The 24891-nt window shown below is 33.2% G+C and overlaps 1 protein-coding gene across 19 annotated transcripts in view; it reads left to right on the top strand.

Annotated features, from left to right (window-relative positions):
- Positions 1–24891, top strand: part of KDM4C (lysine demethylase 4C) — a 437501-nt gene that overhangs the window by 38218 nt on the left and 374392 nt on the right. For 4 of the 19 annotated variants that reach the window (XR_004233268.1, XR_004233272.1, XR_004233269.1 and 1 more), the window contains exons 1-3: positions 1106–2034; positions 14080–14200; positions 16834–16994. Coding sequence is in view for 12 of the 19 variants with exons in the window: in XM_023497917.2 (XP_023353685.1) it covers positions 1867–2034; positions 14080–14200; positions 16834–16994 (450 nt within the window). In the remaining 7 variants the exon portion in view is untranslated. The other 15 variants (XM_012543361.3, XM_012543362.3, XM_031961872.1 and 12 more) reach the window with 11 other exon arrangements.

Genomic DNA, 24891 nt, shown 5'->3' with positions numbered 1-24891 from the left:
CAAATCAGATTTAGTTATTTTGTTTTCTTAGAGGCCTTTAGTTTCTTTATCTGCAAAAATGGGTTGTATAAGGCAAACTTTTAGTTGCTTCCTGGTTGAGATCTACTTGGTAACATTTTCAGCTGAAGAAAATAAGGGAAAGGATATAGGTGTCTAGAGAACACCCTGTGTCTCTCAAACAGCTGTGACAAAATGATCATTTAGTATTTTGAGGGATTGGAGTGTTTTATTGAGGGCCTAATTGAGAATGAAGTACTGTGCTCAGTTTTCACAGAATGTGTGATTTGCTCCAGAGCTTTCTATAGACATTGGCAGGAGAGGAGTAGGTAGACTTGTGGGCATAATATAACAATGAGGTTTGGAAATTGATGGGAAGTAGTGGGACTACTGAATTTAAGAGTTAGATAACAATGCAAAGTTTAATTCATTACTTCATGGAGAAGATTTTTTTAATTAAAAAAGTTTTAGTAGCATTTTATTTTTCTAAATACATGTAGAGTTTTCAACATTCAAAACTTTTTTGCAAAACCTGGTGTTCCAGATTTTTCTCCCTCTCCTTTTCCCTACCCCTAAGCGTGCAAATAAAATGAAATGGTTTAAACATGGTCAGTTCTTCTAAATATATTTCTGTATTTGCCATGCTACACACACACACACACACACACACACACACACACACCCAAAAGGGAAAAAACATGAGAGGGAAAAAACTAAGCAAAAAATAACAAAAGGTCAAAATACTGTTTTGATCCACATTCGATCTCTGTAGTTCTCTCTCTCTGGATTTGGAAAGCACCGGAATTGCTTTGAATCATTTCATTGAAAAGAGCCAAATACATCACAGTTGATCATCACAAAATCTTGTTACTGAGTACAGTGTTCTCTTGGTTCTACTCACTACTCAGCAACAGTTCATGTAAGTCTTTCTAGGCTCTTTTGAAATCGACTTGCTCGTCATATCTTACAAAACAATATTCCTTTACCTTCATATACTGTAACTTATTCAGCTATTTCTCAACTAATGTCATCCATTCAATTTTCAGTTCCTTGCCACCACCAAAAGAGCTGTTACAAATGTTTGTGCACATTTGGGTCCTTTTCTCTCTTTTATGATCTCTTTGGTCTACAGACAGGGGCAAGAATTAAAAGGCAGGAAACTGAGCCTAGAGGTAGAGTGAATAATTGGAAAATCAAAGAGAAAATGTATAGACTAGAATTTGTGGTGAGGGCAGAAGGTAAAGTACACTGGGAGATGGAAAGACAGGAGGTAACTAATCTTCAGGAATTTCAGTTATGGATTGTGGAAGAATATTTGTGTGTTGATTAGATCAAGGGTATGATAAGTTTTTTGAGTGTGGAGGTAAGAGGGTGGATAAGTCAGTAAATGCCTTCTAAGCACTGGGGATACAAGGAAAAATAAAAGAGTTCCTGCTCTCAATTCACAATCATTAGAAACAACAAGCAAATATGTATAAACAAGCTGTATATGGAATAAATAAGAAATATAGGCCAGTCTTGGTGGCAATTTTAGAGCTTTGGTTACATTTGCTTTAGCACTTTCCAGAACAGCCTCATATACACATTGTCGAGTTTCCTTTTCCTCTTTCTCATTGTACTGTTATCGATTCATTAAGAAGTTGAAGTGTTTTAGGATTTTCTCACCATAAATGAAACCAGAACACAAAAGCAAGTTACAACTAAATGGAAAATTAGTTCGTAGGCCTTATTTTGAGAGGCAAATAAAAGTTTGTTTTCATCATTTGTCTAGAAATATAGAAAACTTTATAGTTGATTCTAAATGCTTACTTTGAGATATGAGTACTATAAATTCTTCCCTAAAGAGACTTCTCTAATAAGGTATTCTGTATGTACAAGTTTAGAAACACAAATTTCCTTGAAGGATTTAACACAATTTTATTTAACCTTCTTATGATAGATATTGGTTCCGAGAGCTTGAGCTCTTGCCTGTCTTTTCTGCCATCTGAATCTCTCAGAATCCAAAGGTTTGTGCTTCAGCCTCCAGCCACCACAAAGGTAAACGATAGAATGAATCTGTCTCAGCTTCTGAGAGCTTCTAGTGTGCTTGTCTTTTCTGGCCCTGACTGCTTCTCCTCTGTGGCTCTCAGTCCCTGCTTATATGCCCCACACTGAGTATACACCAATCATTATATCACTAGAAAACCATTATTTGTTGTAGGATTAAATCAAAGCTAAACCAGATTTGACCATTGTCTCCTTAATTCCACTTAGTACCTTGTTTCAAGTTCTGGCCCATAACACATAAGTGAATTTACATTTGTTATGGAAAATGCTCAGTGCAGAAACCAAATAGAAATGGGATACCAATAAATGGTGATGCCATGGGGAGAGGACTGAAGTGACATCTGACTGGAAAACAAGGTCTGGAAAAGAAAGTCATATTGCAGGGATGACTAGAGGGCATCTTGCACACTTAAGTGATAGCTATACCACTATATCACAAGTGTTCAACTTAATTCTGTTTAGCATTTTTTTTTTTTTAATGTTTGTAATACATGTGTAGGCTTTATATAGTTATTCCTTCCCCACTGTGGTTTTGTTATATTGCGGGTTGGAATAAGAATTATGTGGGAATTTTGGGGTAGTTTTATGGAAGCCCCAGACAATTTGTGATGACCAGCAGACAACACAGAATAAGTTTAGAAACTCTGAAATGCATAAAATAGATGTTTAGTATTGTATAACATGGTCTATGACCAAATATTTAATCCAAATTTACAATAAGGTAATATAAACACCCCTTAAAAGAAAAAGAAAAACAATTCCAACTCCTTCTCTAATATGAAGAGGAGGTCAAAAAATTTTGAGCAAATTTTCCAAATCATGGGAGTGCTGGGACCCCAATTTCTGCAATGGGGAAGGGATAACTATATATACTAGGTTAGGGCCTTATCTAGGTATCACTTACACTGACAAGTTGGGGTCCTCAAGAGTTTTTTTTTTTTTTTTTTCTGAGACAGTTGGCGTTAAGTGGCTTGCCCAGGTTCACACAGCTAGGAAATATTAAAATGTTTAAGGCCTAATTTAAACTCTATCCCCTGTGCCATCTAGCTGCCCCTGGTTCCTTAAGAGTTTAAAGCTGGCTCTAGCTTTCCCCCGATGTTTTTGGCTTTCCCCAAGTGGGCTGTGGGGCTCTCAAATTTTTCTTATTTTCTCTCTTTTTTAAGCTTTTTACTTTCAAAACATATGCATATGTATACTTATTGTGTGTCTAATTTATACTTTAATATATTTAACATCTACTGATCATCCTGCCATCTAGGGGATGGGGTGGGGGAAAGGAGTGGAAAAATTGGAACAAAAAGTTTGGCAATTGTCAATGCTGTAAAATTACCCATACATATAACTTGTAAATAAAAAGCTATAAAAAAAAGTGTGTATGCATAGTTTTCAGCATTCACTTTTGCAAAACCCTGTGTTGCAAATTTTCTTCTCCCTCCCTTTCCCCCACCTCCTCCCTCAGATGACAAAGTAATCCAATATATGTTAAACATGTGCAGTTCTTCTATACATAGTTCCACAATTATCATGCTGTACAAGAAAAATCAGATCAAAAAAGGAAAAAAAAATGAAAAATGAAATGCAAGAAAATAACAATAAAAAAAGTGAAAATACTATATTGTGGTCCACAGTCAGTCTCCACAGTCCTCTCTTTGGCTGCAGATGGCTTTCTTTTCAAGAGTATTGCAACTGGCCTGAATCAACCTAATTGTTGGAAATAGCAGAGTCCATCCACAATATATCATTGTATAATTTTATTGTTACTGTGTACAATGATCTCCTAGTTCTGCTCATTTCACTTAATATCAGTTCATGTAAGTCTCTCCAGGCCTTTCAGAAATCATCCTGCTGATCATTTCTTACAGAACAATAATATTCCATAACATTCATATACCATACCTTACTTAGCTATTCTCCAACTGATGGGTATCCATTCAGTTTCTGTTTCTTCTGTTTCTGAAGGAGCTTTATTAAGTTTTTAAAGTAATATTTTTCTTTCAATTAAATGTTAAAAGTTTTAAACTTTTTTTGTTTGTTTTGAGTTCCAAATTTTGTCTCCCCTTCCCATTCTGTGTCTTCTCTTTGCTTAGGTTGTACATGTGCAGTCCTGTAAAATGCTTCCTTATTAGTTATTTTGTATAAGAAGACTCAAAAAAAAAAAAGCAACCAAAGAAAGTGAAAATAGTATGCTTCATGCTTCATTCTGTATTCAGATGATATTAATTACTTCACTTTGAAATATCAGTGTGTTTAGAAATTCACATTTCCTGGAATCTGTCAGCTCGTCTTTTCTTGTTCTTTAAAAGGTTTTTAAAATAATTTCCCACTTAATATTTTATTTTTTTCCATTTACTTATATAGTTTTCAACATTAATTTTTATAAGATTTTTGGTTCCAAGTTTTTTTCCTTTCCTTTTTCCTTTCCCCAAGATAGCAAATAATCTGATATGGGTTATACATGTACAGTCATATTAAATATATTTCCACATTAGTCCTATTGTGAAAGAAGAATCAAAACAAAAGGAAAAACTATTGAAGTAAAAAAACAACAGAAAAAGTGAAAATAGTATGCTTTGATCTGCATTCAGACTCCCATTGTTCTTTTTCTCAATGTAGAGGTCATTTTCCATCATGAATCTTTTGGAATTTTCTCAGTTGATTGTATTGCTGAGAAAAGCTAAGTCTATCAAAAGCTGATCACACAATGTTGCTGTTACTGTGTACAATATTTTCCTGGTTCTGGCCATTTTATTCAGCATCAGTTCATGTATAAGTCTGTCCAGGTTTTTCTGAAATGTGCCTGCTCATTATTTCTTACAGCACAATAGTATTCCATTCCTTTCATATACCACAACTAATTGATGGGCAATCCCTAAATTTCAAATTCTTTGCTACCACAGAGAGTTGCTGCAAATATTTTTGTACATGTAGGCCACTCCTTTTCTTTTTTATGATCTCTTTGGGATATGACCCTGCTAATAGTATTGTTGAATTAAAGGGTATGCACAGTTTTGTAGCCCTTGGGGTGTAGTTCCAAATTGTTGTACAGAATGTTTGGATCAATTCACAACTGTATCAACAATGCATTAGTGTCCCAATTTTATTCTATCCCTTTCCACATTTGCCATTTTCCTTTTCTCTCATATTAGCCAATCTGGTAAGTGTGAGGTGGTACCTCAGCTGTTTTAATTTTCATTTCTCTAATCAAGAAGGATTTAGAACTTGGTTTTTCATATAACTATAGATAATTTTGATTTCTTTGAAAACTTTGTTTATATCCTTTGCCATTTATCAATTGATACTCAAATCTCTGTATATTTAGAAATAAGGCCTTTATCAGAGGAGATGATGTGAAATATTTTCCCTTGTTTTCTGCTTTTCTTCTAATTTGATCTTATGGGTTTTGTTTGTATAAAATCTTTAATTTTACATAGTCAAAATATTCATATCATGCTTTCTATATCTTCTAAATTCTCAAATATAAATCTGACATGAAGACTATTCATGCTTTCCTAAGTTGTTTATAATATCACCCTTTACATTTAAATCATATTCATTTTGATCATATTTTGGTATATGGTGTGAGATGTTGGTCCATAACTAGTTTCTGTCATATTGTTTCCAATTTTCCCAGTAGTTTTAATCAAATAATGAGTTTTTGTCCCCCAGATTTGGATTGTATAGAAGATGACCAAGATTGTTTACTACAATGTATTGTGTACCTAATTGTGTATCTAATGTATTCCCTTAGTCCATTATTCTTCTTCTCAATACCAGATTGTTTTGACAATTACTGCTTTATAGTACAGTGTGAAATCTGGTATGACTAGACCACCTTTCTTCATATTTTTTCTCATTGAATCCCTTTATATTTTTCTTTAAATTTTAATAGATAAATGGATGAAAGTCCTTGCTAAAGTGCTATTCTGATGTCTTCTTGTGAGTTGTACTGAAATTTATACACTCAAATTTATGCTAGTCTATTAGCTAGAATGGTTTTTTTACTTTTGGCTCGATGAAATATAACATCTTTCACCTGAAGGCTCTTCACTAGGCAATTTTTTTTTTTTTTTGAGAGTGGGAATGATGGTGGTGGTTGCAACATTTCATGAAAACAATCTACATTGTTGGAGCTCTCTCTGACAAAAGAAGATGCTATCTTGATTTGCTTTAATGATAATTTTATTCTCTAACATGTGGAATAAATCTTTTTTACATCTAATTATCACCAGCATGAAGCAACTTCTGGTTTCTAAACAATGGAACCTTTAGGGAGGAAATGGTTTTTGTATCAGATGCCTTGTGAGGAAAGCTTCAAAAATTGAATTGTTTAATATAGATTGAGGGAGAGCAAGTTTCAGAAGGGAGAAGAAGGTAAGTTAGGTAAGATGCCTTGGCTAAATCAGGCCATGAGGAAGGAGAAATTCTAAATATGAAGTCCTGAAGACCTCCAAAATTCTGATCAGGAGGAAAAAGGGAATTGTCTGAAGAGAAAAATGAAGCTCCACTGGCAATTGACTTACCAACTTGAATTTTCAAAAGGTGGAAAGTCTACAGAAAGTGGAAGTGAGGTAGTACTTTAAAAGCATGGCAACTCAAAATAAGCTGAGGCTAAGGAAAGCTAAGGAAATCTAGAAGGGTTCATTTTTCAAAGTTCTGTTGTGGAAAAGAGCAGTGGATGGAACAGAAAGACTATTAAATTAATGTTATATCCTTTTAAAAGATTCTCCTTAAGTGGCTATATCATAATTCCAGAAGTTAATTCCATTGTTAAAATCACTTTATGTAGTTTCTCATGATATTGTATTTCTAGTGTGGTATATTTTTAAACCTTATTTTTGTTGATATCTTTGTTTTTATGTATGTCACTTCAGTTTCCAGATATATTGCGTCCTTCACATATCTCTACCTACTGAACCATCTTTTATAATTAAGAATAAAAATAAATTGAGGAGGGGAAGAGAGAGTTCAAAAACCATAGCATTTTGATATAGTCTTAGGAATATTCTTATTAGTGAAAAATTTTTATTCCTTGAAATTGCATTTAGTTTTTGGAAACTGCCAAATATTTGATTAGAGGTAAGATTGGTAAATAGAATAGTTCATTTAGCTGGAATATTTGTTGAATAAAAAACCTGTTATGATGATAAAATCATAAAAGGGATTTTATTGTGTGCTTTGCAGCCTGGCCCTGATAAAATTAAAATTTCCCCCCTTTTATAGTAGAACCGAAAAAGAGGATTATACATGAATTTGGATCCATATTACATACTATTTGCTTTTATTTTCAAATATATAATAAGTCAGAATGTTATCTTCAAAACTGTCTTATTTGGTGTAATGAAACCTTGTTTCATCCGTGTATTTCTTTTTTTTAATACAAAAGATGCTTTAGTGACCCTCTGTTCTTTCTTTTTTTCTTCTCTGCCCCACCCTATCCCCTTTTCTCCTTCCCATCCTACACTTGAAAAAAAAAAAAAGAAAAACAAAGCTCTCATAACAAAAGTGTAGTCAAGCAAAACAAATTCTATATTGGTTATGTCTGTAAATTTACATATTATGCAATTTGATTCTGTTGTCAAATTGTTTTTAGATGGGTAACATTCTTGATCATCAGTCCTGGAATTGTGATTTGTCATTATATTGATCAGGGCTTTCAGGTCTTTCAAAGTTGTTAACTGTGTAAATTGTTCTTAATTTTTCTGATTTTATTCTTATAGGTCTAATTTTCTCTGAAAACTTGCGTTTCATTGTTTTTTTTTTTTTAATGGCACAGTAATATTTTATTCATATTTCCATTCTTATTTGATAATTTGTGTAGTTGTTCCTCAGTTTCTCCCTTAGTTTCTAGTTCTTTGTTCCTACAAAAATAATAGTTATGAATGTTTTTTTTTTAGGACATACGGTCTTTTTCTTTTTGTTTTAGATTTATTTAGGGAATGAATAAGCCCAGAAAAGTTGCTGGATCCAATGTTCTGCACAGTTTAGTTATTTTTTGGGTGTAGTTCCAAACTGTTTTCCAGAATAGTTGGACCAATTCATAGTTCTATCAGTAAGGTATTAATTTTTCTGTTTTCCTATATCCCTTCCAAAAACTATCATTTTTCCTTATCATTTGATGGATGTAAGAACTAAGAATCTTAGAGTTTTTTGTTGATCCTTTATTTAATAATAAATGATTCAGTCCTTTCTTTTTTTCCTTTTTCCTTAGTTGATAGCTTGGATTTCATCTCTCTATTGGGGAATGGCTTTTGTTCTTATAAATTTGGGTGTTTCTTATATACCTGATATGAGATCTTTTATCAGAGAAACTTGCCACAAGGATTTTTTTCTGATTTACTTATTTCTTGTCTAATTTAAGCTAAATTTAACTTAAGATGATAATTAGAATTTGGGCAAAAACTTAAATTGCATGTAATTAAAAACTTTTGATTTTATATTCTGTGAGAATGTCATTTCTTAGTTGGTTATGACCTCTAGCTCAATTCATAGATCAAAAGTATTTTTCCTTTTTTCCCATTTATTTATATGCCATCTTTCATCTCTTTATTCATGTATCCATCCAGTGCAGTTGTATGAATGTTGATCTAAATCTCATTTCTACCAGACTGCTTTTTAGTTTTCTGATCAGTATTTGTTTAAAAATGAATCTTACTCTTAATATCTGAGATTTTTGCATTCTTTGAGCACTTTGATATATCCTTTCCATCTGTTTGATATATACCTAATACTTTCCATTGATTAAATTTTCTATTTTTTAACCATTATCAAATAATTTTGAAGGTTATTACTTATTGAATAATTTTATATACACTCTCACTTTTTTCATCTTTTTTCTTGAAATTCTTGACCTTTTGTTTCTCTAGATTTAGGGTTCAGCAAACTGTGTAGCCTGGGGGCCAAAATTGGTCCATTCTTTTTTTTTTTTTTTTTTTGTTATGGACAATGAGCTTAGAATGATTTTTTTTCTTTAATACTTTACAATAGGCAGAGGACTGAATTTGGCCTGCAGGCTGTAGTTTGCTGTCTCCTATTCCAGCTGAATTTTGTTATTTTTTTGTAGCTTTATAAAATCATCCTTCAGTAGTTTTGTATATCTCTGACTAGGTATATTAAGTTAGAATTGTCATTTTTATATATGAACTTGACTTTCCCTTGAATATTAGTATTTATTTCCCCAGTTATTTAGATCTGCCTTTATGTAAGAATTTTGTAGTTTCATTAATACTAATATGTTGGATTGTAGACTCCCAAGTATTTTATGTAGTCTATCATTATTTTGAATGGAATTTCTTTAAGTGGAAATCTCTTTTCTTTCTTCCTGCTGGATTTTGTTGGTAATCTATTGAAATGAAGACACTTAAGTGGATTCATTTTACATCTAAAAACTTTATTGCAGTTATTGTTTCAATGATGGTATACCCAGAAAATGAATAGAGAGAGTTAAAAATTGTCTCTTCATTTTCTGGGTATACCATTATATCAACTTCAAAAGTTATAGTTTTGTTTCTTTGTCAATATTTTTCCCTTATGTACATAATATGGCTAACTTAATGTTAATTGCAATAGTATCAAAATATTAATGGTGATAAAAAGCATCTTTATTTTTAGTCTTATTTGAAAGTTCTTTGCCTTTTCTTATTTACATATAATGTTACCTCTTGGCTTTAGCTACATCCCACGTATTATATTAAGGAAATGGTCATATTTTTCATGTTAAATAGAGGTGTTTTTTTCCCCTTAATACAAATGGGTATTGGATTTTTTCAGATGCCTTTTCTCTATTTCTTGATGTAATTGTAGCCCCAATTTTCCTTACCAGGCATATAACATTTTACTATCTTTCATGCACTTTACAGTCCTGCCAAACTAGCCTGCTTTTTATTTTTCACAATTAGTATTTTACTTCCCATATCCTTGTCTGTATTTACTTAATAAAAGGTTGTTGATTGTGAAGACCTTGTGATTGTGAGTCAGGAATTCAGGTTAGGGGAAAACCTTCAATCTTTATTCTTAGTAGAGATGAAGAAGGGTCGGAGGTAGAAGAGGATCAGAGGTAAAAGGGAACTGAGTCAAGAAGCCAGCCAGACCAGAAGCCACGAGACCAGCAGCCACCAGAACAGAACCCAGTCAGCCGTGTCTCTCTCTGCCTCTCTTCCTGTCTCTCTGCCTCCCCCCACCAAAATTGTCATTTCCTATGCAACACATCAGGACTTGCACAGAGAGTGAGCGGGGGCCATTCTTTATCCAAGCATGTATATTAATAGAGTATAGTCCAATTACTATTTAGCCTCATGTGCTTGGGACCTCAGTACATCAACTCAAGCTTCAGCCCATTACAGTTGATCACTATAATAATGAATGGCTCTGTGGGGCATAGGGTTATGTAGGATCACTAAAGAGTTATAAAACAACAAGCATACTTTGTGAGGTCTGAGAGACTGCATATGGAATGTTTATTGATTAAGAAGAGTTTCAGTTGCATTTTAAAAGATTTAACAGGTGAGGCAAAGAAAGAAAAGTATTTCAGGTTCAGGAAACAGCATCAGCAAAAATGTAGAGGTAGGAAAGTAGAATATGTTTTTGGGAAATGAGTAGACTATTTTAGTTAAATAGTATATAGCAGGAAGATATATATATATATATGGTAATGATAGAAAGCTTGTGGGAGATAAGAGTTTGGAAGGCTATGCATTTCAAGACAAGGAGCTTAAACCTAATTTAGTAAATAATAATAGGGAGCTACTGAAAATTTTTCTTCAGAGGAATTACATTACCAGATGTACACAGTAATATGAAAGTTGACAAAATTCAGAGTTGGAAGATATCTTGAGATAGACTGGATGACTCTTAATGAATTAGCTTAGTTCTATCAGATAGAAATAAGAACCTGTACTCCATATTTGAATGGTATCCATGAGAAAAGAGAGTTAGATATAAGAAATTTTGCAGACAGTGCATCAAGATGACTTGGCCTTGACTACTTATTAGAGAGAAGGAAGAGTCAAAATTACACTGAATAAATGAATAAATGGTAGCTTTGCCACTGAAAGAACTAGTGATTTTGTGGGAAAGATGATAACCTTCATTTTGGACATAAAGAGTTTGAGATGCTTGTTGGAACATGCAACTGGAGATGTCTTTTAGATGTAATTCAGAAAAAAAAAAAGATAGGAGCTTAACAAATCTAATGGGGGAAGACAACACAAAAAGAAGTTGAAAAGTGTTAGGAGAGATGAGGAACTTGGACAGAATGCAAGGGATGTAGGGACATGGTATTCTGTGGATGTTGATGGAAAGTGGAGTTCACAGCCATCTGGCACGGTAGGCTTTGGAAAGAACATGTCCCTTCCTCTCCAGCCCTCCAATAGGTGCAGAGAGGAAGCTGATGGAATAGGGAAGTATTGAGTATCATGAACTGAGTCACTTCATGGTGATGATATTTCAGAGGATCAGCTTAACTTGGAGGAGTATTATATTTCCTGGAGTTAAACTAAGCAGAGGTGCTGATAAAAATGGAGCAAAACTTGGATAACTCTCCAATAGGATTGTTCAGATGAGAGGTTAGGGCCAATAGCATTATATAGGAGCTATCTACATTGAAGTGATATCACAATTGAAGTTGTCATTGTAAAGAAATCGACAAGGAAGGAAATGGAAATTACTCAACTAATAGCATTGATTTAGCAAGTACTTTACTCTAAATGACTTTTTTATCTGTCCAAGGGAGATACCCTATATAAAACAGTTTTGGAGAAAAAGACTCTACAAGGTAAGAGAATCAGAAATGGTTTCATAGAGAGAGTACTGGGTACTTGTGCTGTGCCTCAAAAAACCTAGACAGTAAGTTTAGGAGGGATTGTATTCCTGACTGGGTGATTGTACATAGGCTCCAAAAAGAGATGAAATATTGTTAATGGGAAACAAGAAGAAGGCCAATTTGACTGGAACTTGGCATGCATAGAAAGAAGTAATGGTTAGTGAGGCTGCAATGGTAGTAAGGGCCAAGGATTAAACCTCTGGAAAGTCTCATTTAGAAAAACAGAAAAGAGGAAGAGAAACTAATATAGGTAGCTGGAACTGAATGTCTTCAAGGAGAAGAACCAAGAGAACATTCAGTCTCAAGTGCTATATAAGATGAAGAAGATGGGGACTGAAGAAAGAAATTGGACTAAGCAACTGAAATATCATTTGGTAAGCTTCTGAGAGATTAAATTTAGTAGAATGATAGAAGTAGAAGCTAGATTGCTAGGCATTGGGAATGAGTTGGATGATGAAGTAGAATATTTGGTATAGATGACTTGACAGTGGTATAAAAGAGGAGAGAGATGATGGTGCAGAATGTTGGATGAAATAAAAGGATCATGGGGATTGTCTTTTTTTTGGGGGGGGGGTTGGGAAGTAGTAGTAATTATAGTAGTAAAATAACATAACAGCTCACAGATGGATATCAGATGTTCCAAATGCTACATTGTGGTTATATAATACAGTTGGTTTTTTGTAATCCACAGTACAGTGTAGGTATTCTTTCTAGTGATGTAGCTGGCTTTTGGCTGTCCATCTTAAATGACACTTGTCAAAGTCCCCCGCAGTTGTGAACCCAGACAGGAAGGAACCTAATTCCTTTTCTTTTGATGTTCCGGGGTAACATTTGACAGCCCAGTCTTGGTTTTCGCAACATACACAGATCACTTTTTCAACATTATTCTTTTTTGATGGTATCTTACTATTCTTTTTGTAATTTCCTATTTGTAATGTTTTCCCATCCTTTTATGTCTCACTGTTGTCTTTCACTGTTAATTTCAATTCTTGGTAATCCGTAGTTTTCCAAAACTGAGTCATATCATATGATGTTACTATAAGAATATGGGTATTGAAAAGTTGCACCTTTGTTTCAGGAGGAAGCTTGAGAGCTTTATAATAACTGTATTTTCTCAGAGATTCTCCCTTACCCTTTCTCTTGCTCCAGTTTTTGTTCTCTCCAATTTTGGGCCCAAGTCATTGTCTATTGTGTTGTCCTGTTGATCTATCTTCATGCCTGAAACACAACCTATACATTTAATAGGTAGTAAAACCTACTGTGTATCATAGTGGGAAACAGGACGATGATAGATATTATTAGAAAAAATGTAGTCTTGGTATCTACTTGTTTTTTTTTTTTTTCTTTATATAATTTGAGGAATTATAGTTCTCAATTTTAAATTCTGCATTATAAACAGACCTGATATAGTCTGTTTAACACTAATGTTCAAATGAGAGCCTATTGAAGGCCTCATTATTTGGAGGGAATTATTTTTTGTTTTAGAAATAGTGATACCTTTTTGGTAAGCATATATTTCCCTATTTTCTGCCTCTTATTATTTTTTTAATTGATACTAATGATTGGATGGTCATTGGCCAAAGTTTCCTGCTATATTTTTTTCTGTGATTCTTGCATAATTTTGATGCATGTATGGGGAGACATTGCAGCAGAGCCTCAAAAAACAATGTTTTACTGTACCACATTAAATTTACCTTTTTTTGCCCTATATACAGTAGAATCTTATTTCTTCATATCTTTCAGTCATTTGGGTGATGGTAAAGATATGGCACTTGAGAAAACTTGCCTGTTTAGCTTTAAAACTCTCATAATAATGCCTTTGATGCCTAAAAATTTATGCATATGAAAAGTTAGATATATGCACTTGCTAGTAATTGATGTTCTCTTTGTTGTCCTTTTTTTTAAAAGTAATATAAAAACTCCCCCCCCCCAATAACTTAAACTCTTCCCTTTTTTATACAGTTGAATATTGATGCCTTAATATCCTCCCAGTTGTATTTCTTATAGAATGGCTTCCTTTATGTACAGTTGGTTCAGTCCAGCTCATTTTTCCATCTTTGCCTTCTTTAGTGCCATTTCCACTTCCAAAATCACATTTGGGTCTTAATTGTTAGAGTCAATATGTGATACTTTCACTGTTCTTGATGGTGAAAAGTGTTTGTTGTGAACATCTTTGTAGATCTTTACCATCTTTCATTTCTTTGTTGTCTTCCTTTTAGTTTCAACGTTATATACTTTTATATTCTACCGGTGGTGTTATATGGCTTCAAGACATGGAACACAACAGTCTCCGAAGAACTGGAAGTGAATATCACACAAAGGGCAATGGAGAGGTGCATGGTGGGTGTGAACAGGCTTCAACATATAACAAATGGGGAACTTTGAAGAAGACAAGGAATAAAAGGTTTCATCATGAAATGTGTGATAGAAAAAGAAGATGGGCTGGTCATGTGGTGAGAAGAAAGAATAACAGGTGGACAGCTTGTCCATGGATATCCTTGCTATGTTGGCAGACAATTAGAAAGGCATCAAGCACATTTGGTAGACATCTGTGATGCACTTGTGGAAGTCTCTGGCTAAGAGTCATGTAGCATGGGCTGACTGGGATGGGTTTATGTTGTTGGAAGCAGCATCCAGATTGATGAGATTTGACAAACATTTGAATATGTCTTATAATTGCTTAGTTTTTTAAACTTTTCCCCCTAACTATGTTTATGAGGCAGTGCCAAGCATTTTGTTGTACTCTCAAATTCTACAAATGAGTTTATATTTCCAAAGCAAATGTTGCTCCAAACCTGCAGTTTCTTTCCATTTGGCGAGTAGGTCAAGTCTTTGTCAAGTCTGGTACTTGTTTAGTTGTATTTTTTTTTTTTAACCTTTATGTCACTTAATTTATATCATAACTCCATAAAATTAGTCATAATCTGTGTTGATGTCCTTTCTTCTACCTATTTTCCATATATTATCATTAACAATTTGCTTAAACAAATTGGGTTAGAGTTGTTTTAATTGCATTCCATCCATATCTTTTATACATTTTTATACTTTTAGCTTTGTTTTAATTTTGATCTTTGCTTCGGTGTCCTCACTGTATACAATTCATTCTGCATTGAATCCCACGTTAGTAATAATAGGTTTTTTCTTGTCTCTTAAAGTTATTCTTAGGATATTTGGTGCTTGCCAATGTCTAGTGTTTTCTGATTCTTTAAGAAAGTATCCATAATGAATACTCATGATTCTCATTTGTACTCTGTACAAAGACAAAAAGTCTTTGGCTTTTCTCATACTGTACTCCTGAATAATATTCGCCAAGACTTTTTTTTTTAATTGGTTTTCACCTTTTCTCTTTGCTTCGAAGTCATTGAGTGAGGAGATTATTAATTTAATTTGAACAGTCTTTTTGAGTGCTTTGTAGAAGTTTTGTGCCTGTTCCTAACAGTGTTTGTATATTAGTTGCTCTTATTTTGAAGGTAGTTTTCTTTTGTAGAGAATTGTAAGGAGCACTATAACACAAGGTGACCACACAGTCCATGAAATGACATTCCTTGTTGCCTTTATGTGCAGAATAAAATGAAATTTGTTCCTTTCTTTGTGTGTCTTTCCAAGGAAAATATGTGAACCTTCCTGCCATGTGGCTGCAATTTCCTTTGTTTTCTAGGTTCATTTAGAACAAGGATACCAAGATTGAAATGATTCATTTCTTCTTGTATTATGTCTATTTGGTTATTGGAAAAGACCTCATAGAGTTCCAGGAGCTTAGCTAATATTTATTGTCAAAAAGCCATGTGATTCTCAATATCCTCTGTCCTCTTTTTATCACTTGACTTTCGTTTTTACAGAAGTAGTATGGCTTTTCAGGAGTGAGAGCATATTTTATTTTTCTCCTTAGCACAGGTTGTCATAACCAAAGAAGTTAATCAGCAATTTGCCTAGGTATTCATGATGAGCCTTTCTATAATTAGATAGGGTATTCCTTATACTCTGTTCCCTGGAACAGCATTAGGAATAGTCCCTCTGGTCATGATGATGCATGAGAATAGGACATTTTTTATTTTGTGAAATAAACGTTTTTAGGTTTATTTCCATTTTGAAAATGAGGAAACTTGAGGCTGACAATAGTTAAGGGACTTGATCAATCTCACAGCTGTTTGAGATAAGTGCAGTATTCTTTCTAATATAATAATGGATATTAATATGGGAGATCACCAAAATCTTAGTGAAATTTTAAGCTTTAATAGAAAAATGCTTTAAAACTTTGGGAATACCCTTATAGTTCTTTAAAGTTTTATAAATACCTTGTGTTACCTCATTTGATCATTATTATAATCCTCTAAGGAAATATTGCAGATGTTATCCTTCTCCTTTTACAGTTGAGGAAAGAAATTCAGAGAGATTAGTGAGTTGCCTTAGCATTACAGTTAGAGGTATGATTCAATATTTGAGCCCAGTTCTTCTTGACATTGTGTTCAGCACATTGGATTCTACAACATCTATAGCAATGAGTTCTGTAGTTCACAGGGAGAAGAGACATTTTGGGGTGAGGATGGAAAAATCCTTATCAAAGATGTGGTGATTTAGCAGGGCCTTATTGGATAAATTAGATTTAGGCAGAGATAAATTGAATGGTATTTTGCTTCTGCACGTTTATGGGCACTCAATTTCAGACATAAATTTTTTGAGAATGGGGTTTGTGGAGAATTGAATCGTACTAGGGATGTCTCCATTGAAGAAGGAAATCACATGGAGAAGGAAATAGTAAACCACTTCACTTTCTTTTGTCAAGAAAATTGCACAAGGAGTCACAAAGAATCTGACAGGATGGAAAATTAACTGAAAAAGGTTGTGCCATACTATGAAAAGGTTTTGACCTGGTTAGGAAAATAAATGTAACCATACTATGTCAAATCACTTAAAGTATTGTATTAATATGTACAAAGTAATTGAATACTGATGACATATTAATTCATTTATAGGGCAAAACTTAGTCAACATGGAGGCATCAGAGGTCGACAGTCCCCCAAATCTGAATTGTAAGATCATGACTTTCAGACCTTCTATGGATGAATTTAGAGAGTTCAACAAATATTTAGCATATATGGAGTCTAAAGGAGCACACAGAGCAGGACTTGCTAAGGTAAGAAAATCTTACCTGTTCAGTTATTTTGTTTTTTTGAATTACAAATAATTTTTTGTAAGAAAATTCTTTCATCTGTTCAGTTACTTTGTTTTTTTGAATTACAAATAATTTTTTGCTCATCTTCAAGTTTTGGTTTCTGTGTCTTGATATAGAAGGTTATTATGTATTAATTACATCCTAAAAGAAAGTGTTTAATATGTTCTGCTTTTTGAAAGATGATACAAATTCACCAGAATATCAAAATATTATTTCTCAGCTATTTGTAACTTTGCTAGTTTGGTGAATTTATCAGCTTGGATATTGGTATTACTTATCCTGATGGATTATTCTACAGATGTCTTCTCATTCATCTTTTGTGATTTTTGTTCTTGTTTTGCTGTATCATTGAAGCTGAAGCCTCACTATTATTCTTGCAGTATCTCCAAATATTTCCAAATGTTGTCTCTCAACTCTTTTAATGAGTTAAGATATAATGAATGATATAATGTTCTTCATAAAATTTCTTTACACCATTGTGAGTCTTCTTTTATCCTTTTGGTATTTTTTGAGGCAATTCTAGCCAGATAACAATTTCTTAATAAGAGCTCCACACCTATTAAATAAAATAATTTCTAGTCTGCTTTCATTTGTGCCCAAAGATCCCTAAGTAAAGGCTAACAGTACTCTTCAGACCTATATGTGTCTTCCTTTTGATTGGCCTGACAACACCATTTGGACCTCTCCTGATAAAGACAAGACTGGTGTACATCTTAATGAGAAGATGGGTTAATCGATCTTAACCTTCTCCCTGTTGCATGAGAATTTGGGGAGAAGCTAGATTATTCCCTTAGGTGAAAGAAATAGTCTTTAGCTAGAGAAAGTGGACTGGCCTCCTGATGTAATTGATTAAGTCCCTCTCTGACACAGCTGCTTTATGAGACTTAGTTGTCTCTAGCATTCTAGGCTAGAAAAACAGAAACCATTTCCATGAAGTTTTCCCCATTTGATCTTATTTTGTACCAGATGATCCCAAACTTTGATTAGAAAGCTAGGACCTTTTGGGAGGTCCTAGCTCAAGCTGCCTTTTGTGTTTAAGGGGTAAACAGAAGGGAGGGTGTCACTTGGGAGAGGGAGGTCAAGAAGCAGATTCGTAGTTTGGACTGGGACAAGTCTCTGAGTGAACTAGGCCAAAAGATGGGAATTAGGATATAGAATAATATTAATTATCAACTTATATAGTATATTATTAATTTTCCTCAGTAAATCACAGCTCCGTAACATCACTGCAGTTCTATGAATGTCACTGAGGAGAATTTTTAGTACTTTGGGATTTGGTGCATTTATTCAAAGTCATTTGTGAATAGGAAAATTGGAGAAAAGTCACCAACAGGAAATGCTTCAATTTGGATCTTAAAACAGGTTATTTTCCTTGACAATATATGAACTGTTTTTAATATTCCACTTGATTTTAGGGCACAATGAATTATTGAACATAATAATTTTATAGTCTGTCATTCTTTTTTTTTTATATTTCCCTTTATTGAATATTTTATTTTTTCCAGTTACATGTAAAACAATTTTTAACATTTACTTTTAAAACTTTAGAGTTCGATTCTTCTTCACCCATCTCCCATTGAGAAGACACATGTGAAATTATGCAAAATATTTCCCTAAAAGTAATGTGAAAGACAACATATATTTCCCCTCTTATCCCTCAAAAAACCCTCAAGAAAAATAAAGTTAAAAAAAAAAAGTGGATTTCAATCTATATTCAGACACAGTCAGTTCTTTTTCTGGATAATAACATTTTTTATCTTAAAGTCCTTCAGAGTAGTTGTGGATCATTTTATTGCTGAGAATATCTGTTACTTACAGTTGATCATCCCATAACCTTATTACTACTTTATACACAGTACATTTCACTGTGCATGAATTCATGGAGGACTTTCAAGGTTTTTCTGAGAGCATCCTGCTCATCATTTCTTACAGAATTATTGTTCTGTATTTCATTATAATCACATACCATAATTTATTCTGCTACTCCTCAATTGATAGTTATTCTTTCAGTTTACAATTCTTTGCTCTGAGAAAAGAGTTGCTATAAATATTTTTGTACATATAGGTCTTTTTCCATAAAAAAAAAAGTTAATCTCCTGTGGGATATATTCCTAGTAGTGATATTAAGTCAAAGAGTATGCACAAGAAAAATCTTTAGCTTTCAAAGTTTTAAAGGTACATTTCCTTAAAATGAATTAAATGCTTTCTTAAGTAAAAAATAAACATAGCAAGGGCATATGTTATCGCTTCCTATTAGTTGCAGTAGTGTTCTACTGTAGAAATTTCCATGAAATTCGCTGTTGTTTTTACTTTAAAGACATATCATTGGTGCATGGATGGAGTCTCATAAAGATTTTACAGCAATAGGAAAACGGGCAAATTGATCAGTAGCTGACATGTATGTGTGTATATATAAATATGTTTATGTGCAATACATATCAACATAATATGTAAAATATAAGTTATATAATATAGTAACATGTGTATGTATGTATGTCTGTATAAATATATACATATAATAAATGTATATTTTTATTGGAGTAAAAAACATTCATGATCTTTTGATTCTTAGGAATTTTCCTTCTTTGCATATTGACCCCTAAGTGTTTGTGTTACTTAAGCACAGGTTTCTTCTTTACAGAAAAATATTCAATTTTTAGAAGAGGTTCAAAAAGTTCCTTACTTCTTTCCGTTTTATAACTTTTCACATAATGCATTGGATGCTGAATTGGTAGAGGTTAAATGTGGTAGTTCCACTATTATTACTGATAAGAATAAATTACTCTGAAAAAAAGTTTCCATATCTATTCTCATTGCCTTTTATTTATCTTCTTTTCAGGTCATGTACAGATGCTTTTAGGAAAGTACTTTGGTGAAAGACTCTGCAAGTCTATCTTCTCAATTACTTTTTGCTGTTTTCTGACTTGATGTTGTTTATAAGCTTCGGCTTTCTAATCCTTACATCATTTTTTTAAATAGGTGTACACTTTTAAAACTTACGTTATCTTTGGCTAATATTTCTTATTGTAGAGCAAACATCTCTGAGACTCTGATATGACCATGGATCATTTCAACTCTTGGAGGCCCTTTGCACATTGTAAGGCAAGGGAATCGGATTAGATAATTAGATTTGTGGAACTAATTGAAAAGGTTAGACTATTCTTTTCTCCAAAGTTTTGTAGCAGATGCCCAATAAATAAATAGCTATATAATAAGCATTATAATGCTTTATACTACTAAAATATGAACACAAAACCTTTTATTTGGGTATTGAGTGATTTGAATGGTGATTGGCTCAGTTTTGAGTGAAAAGATGGTACACTGAGTACAAATACCCTTTTTCCCTTATTTTTAACTTTTTATTTTTTTTTTAAATTCTGAGTTCCAAATTCTTTTTTTTTTTCATCTCACCTCTTTTCATTCAGGAAAGCAATATCATATCAGTTATAGATATGAAATCTTGTAAAATATATTCCCATATTAGCCTGTAGCAAAAAAAAAAAATGCTTCAGTCTATACTCAGAGTTTATCATTTTTCTCACTGGAGGTAGATATTTTTTATCAGGGTCCCTTTGCAATTGTCTTGGATTATTGTCTTGATCAAAATAGTCAAGTTTTTCATAGCATTGTCTTTTCCTAGTTCTGCTCACTTTACTTTGCATCAGTTCATTCAAATCTTTCCAGGTTTTTCTTGAAACCATCATGTTCATTTCTTATATCATAATAATACTTCATCACAATCATATACCAAATTGAGCAGAAATACATTCTAAAACTTTGTGGGTCTTGGGTAGTTTTAGATGAACTTCCTCCTCAGGATCTGAAATAATTTTTTTCCTTCACCAGCCCATTTCTTTTAAGTTAATACAAGTATTATTGTAATTGTGAAGATTGAAGGAGTTTTTAAAAAGTAAAAAGAGGCTGAATTGCTTTTATGTGTACAGGAAAAAAAAAATTAGTTTTTCAAGTGTGGAAGATCTAATTGGTTAAGATCTAGATACCTTAGTGTTTATAGACTCTTTTCCATTCTCATGATTGACTTTTGACAAAGAGAAGCTTTATAAACACTAAATGACATTGTGGGATAGGTTGATCAGGATATTCTTCTCAAATATTCTGAGAATACTCTTGACAGTTAATGTTATCATAGAGTAGATGAGGCTACATGTTTTACAAAAGTTAGAGGAAAAGAAAATAAACTCTGAACTCTTGACTTTCTAAGGCATTGTGTCACAAGTTCATTTTTTTCTCATGGACCACTTTTGCAGTCTAGTGAAGCTATTTGTTTGTTGCCTATATAATTCAAGAAAATGTTAAATTTTAGTTAGAAGTTAGTGAAAATAAAGATGCATCCTTTTTCCCCCATTACAAGTCCACAAATTGGAAATCTATTTATGGACCCCATAATGGTCTGTAGACTCATGGCTATTCTTTTTTAGGTGGTATAGGAGACAGCCCTGAAGTCAGAAGACCTGGGTTTCAAATCTAGGTTCAAGTCTGGCTTCAGACACTTAACACTTCCTAGCTGTGTGACCCCAGGCAAGTCATTTAACACCAATTGCCTCAGGGGGAAAAATAAACATACAAACAAATAAATTAAAAAAGAGGGGTAACCTTGCCTTTAAGAAGACATGAATTCAGATTCTGCCTTTGCTGTATTGGCTATTTAAACTTGATCAAGTCATTAAACCTTTTCTTCTGTTAGTAAAATCAGAGGTTAAAGCCTTTCCTGTTTAAGTAGATATGCTTCAAAATTGATGTTTGGGGGGCAGCTAAATGGTGCAGTGAATAGAGCACTGATCCTGAAGTCAGGAGGATCTGAGTTCAAATCCAGTTTTAGACATGTGAAATATTTACTAGCTGTGTGATCCTGGGAAAGTCACTTTAACCAAATTTTAGCATCACATCATATTCGGCTTTCCCCGAGTTTTTCTTTCAAACTCCCCAATTATTGATGACAATCTTAGATACACAGTTTAGATGGGGAATGCGGTGCCCCACATCTGACATTTAATGCAGGTATCTGAAATTAGTATAAACTTTAATAAGTTGGATGGTCTTAATAGCAGTAATTTGGACAAAGATAGAATTTTTTTTTATTTTAGTCATGCACTATTTTCTTAAGTAATTAGAACAATAAATAAATAAGTAAATAGCCTTTAAAAAAAAAAAACAATTGGTTGGTTGTTGGCCTTTTTTTTTTTTTGGGAAGAGGATTAAATATGTTCAGTTGGACTTGCGTCTTATCAGACATGAGCTCAAAAAGCTCTACCATATTTTGGGCATAAATAGTCCATATGGACATTTGGAGTGGAGATGTTTGTACAACTTCTGTAACTTTTTTGACTTCCTTCAGTTCTAGAGCACACTTCTAGAGCTTCACTTTTAGAGCACTACACCTTCTTTCATGTAGCGGTTCTTTCCCAATGCCTCCCATGTCCCATAATCAATTCCAAGCAGAGATAACTTGAGAATGTCCTTGTGTCAGATACTGTCTTGGGTGAGCCCTTGCTTATCTTCTATGAGTTCTCAGTAAAATAGTTTTTTAGACAAATATACATTTGGCCTTTTTAACAACATGAACAGCCTATCAGAGTTAGGATCTTCAGAGTTTAATTTGAATGCTTGGTAGTTTAATTCAAAAAAGCACCTTAGTGTCTTTATCATGCCAAGTGATCTTCAGAATCTTCCTAAGATAATTGAAATGGAAGCAGTTCAGTTTCCTCGCGTCCCAAACACTGAGCTGTCTCTAGCAATGTGTGCATTAATGTCATCATCAATATGTCCATTCCTCGAAAGTGTATTTCTAAGATGAGTTAACTTGTCCACAGTATTTGAAACTTCTTCATTATCTGTAACCAATGGTTCTGTGTATGGATGGCATGGTGTTGGATGATGAAGAACTTGGCTTTTCTTGCTGTTAGGTCCAGATTAACACAAGTGGCAAAGAATTGATCCATACTTTGTTGCCTCTCAGCTTGAATGCAGTCATTTGCAAACAAAACATCATATACCAATTCTCTTTCAACTTTAATTTTGGTTTCTTGCCTTTTCAAGTTAAATAACTTATCATCAGTGACCTTGATGCCATGTTTGTCCTCAGTGAAAGCATTTGACAACTGAAAATATGCTAAAGTATGGGAGCAAGAACACAGCCTTGCTTTACTCCATTGGTGACTGGGAAAGTGTGAGAGCATCATCTATTATCCAGAACTCGGGCAAGTATGCTGTACAGTACTGATGAACTTCACAAGGCAACCAAATTTTGTCATAATTTTCTATAAGCCCTCACTATTGACAGTGTAAAAGATCTTGGTCAAATCAACAAATGTTGTTTGTAGACTTCTGTTCAGTTTCTGTCTGTTGGACAGCTTTAATGTATTAACTGTTTCTTAGCCCTTTCAGAAGCCACTTTGGCTCTCAGTTAGATGACCAAATTCCAGGAGAAGAATTAGCTTAGAAGGAGGGCTCTAGCAAGAATTTTGCCCGCATGCGTTCCTGTGTGTGTATGTGTGTGTATGTGTGTGCACGTGTGTGTGCATATGTATTTTCCTCTCTTTATTTCATTCTCAGTGAGAGTAGGATTCCAGAACTACTAGGCTTCCTCTCTCCTCTTATTCTTGTTTCAGCTCATCCTAAATGAGTTCATCCTCATTTATATAAGAATAACTATATAAGACTAATTATGTAAGATAATTACTCTTTTTGCCTTTTCTTATATGGTTTTGCTTTTTAGCATCACATTATACTTAATTTTTCCCCCAGTCTTTCAAACTCCCCAATTATTAATGACAATCTTAGATACACAGCTTATATGGGGAATGCAGTACCTACATTATGCATGTAATGCAGGCATCTGAAATTTGTATAAACTTTAATAAGTTGGATGGTCTTAATAGCAGTAATTTGGACAAAGACGGAGTAGGTTTTTTTTTTTTTATCTTAGTTATGTTCTATTTTCTATTCAGACTTTAAAAGTTCATGAATGTAGGAGAGCAAGAAAAAAGTGGAAAAGTAAAAGATGAATAAAATATCTTAGAATCTAGACCATTTCTCCATTTCTATGGAATCAAGTGGGAAACATCTTTTATCAGGATGATAGCAAATATTGACCCAGACTGTACTTAGTATAGAAATCAATGAATAAGTCTAGCATTATGGTTATTCTGATTTTCTCTATTGAATCTTTGTTTTCTTTCCGTCTGGTAGTTAAAAAGAAATTAAAATTTAAGAGAATCATTGTTAGCTCATAGTAGTTGATATTGTTTGTTTTTTTGATCGCAGATTTTTTTTCATTAATATTAATATTTCATACTTTAATAAAATAAATAGTACATTTTGTTGGTGTGTATGAAAAGAAAGTTGACTTTTTGAGAATAGTTTTCTATTTGCTAAAAGTGTAGAACAACATGGATTATTTTTTATTTATTTATTTTTTAGGAAAACTATTCCGGTCCATATGCTTTCATGAATAGAGTATTCATATTCTTACTCATGCTGAGGAATGTGATAAAGCAACATTTAAGGGAGCTAGTAGGCTTCTATAGGTGGCTAGTAATGCTATCTATTGATGGCAAAAAGTGTAAATACATATTTTAGATGATGATGAGATATAAATTGACTTTATTGCCAATAAGATAAATTTTAAAATTAGAAGGAATTAGTTTTCCAACATTCAGATTGACTGAATTAAAAGATTAATGGTAGAATTTTTTTAAAGCATTGAATTTGACGAGTCCATCTTTTGTGTTTTTATTTTTTAAATAGAAATATTTTATGTGAATACTTAAAAATCAGTGCTAATTTAAAATATATAGTTTTTAATTTTAGTTTGAATTATTGTGAAACCTGATTTCCC

The sequence above is a fragment of the Sarcophilus harrisii genome, chromosome 1 (genome assembly GCF_902635505.1).
Source record: "Sarcophilus harrisii chromosome 1, mSarHar1.11, whole genome shotgun sequence".
Classification (NCBI taxonomy): domain Eukaryota; kingdom Metazoa; phylum Chordata; class Mammalia; order Dasyuromorphia; family Dasyuridae; genus Sarcophilus; species Sarcophilus harrisii.
The sequence above is the reverse complement of the archived record's forward strand: the minus strand, read 5'-3'. Positions and strand labels throughout refer to the sequence as shown.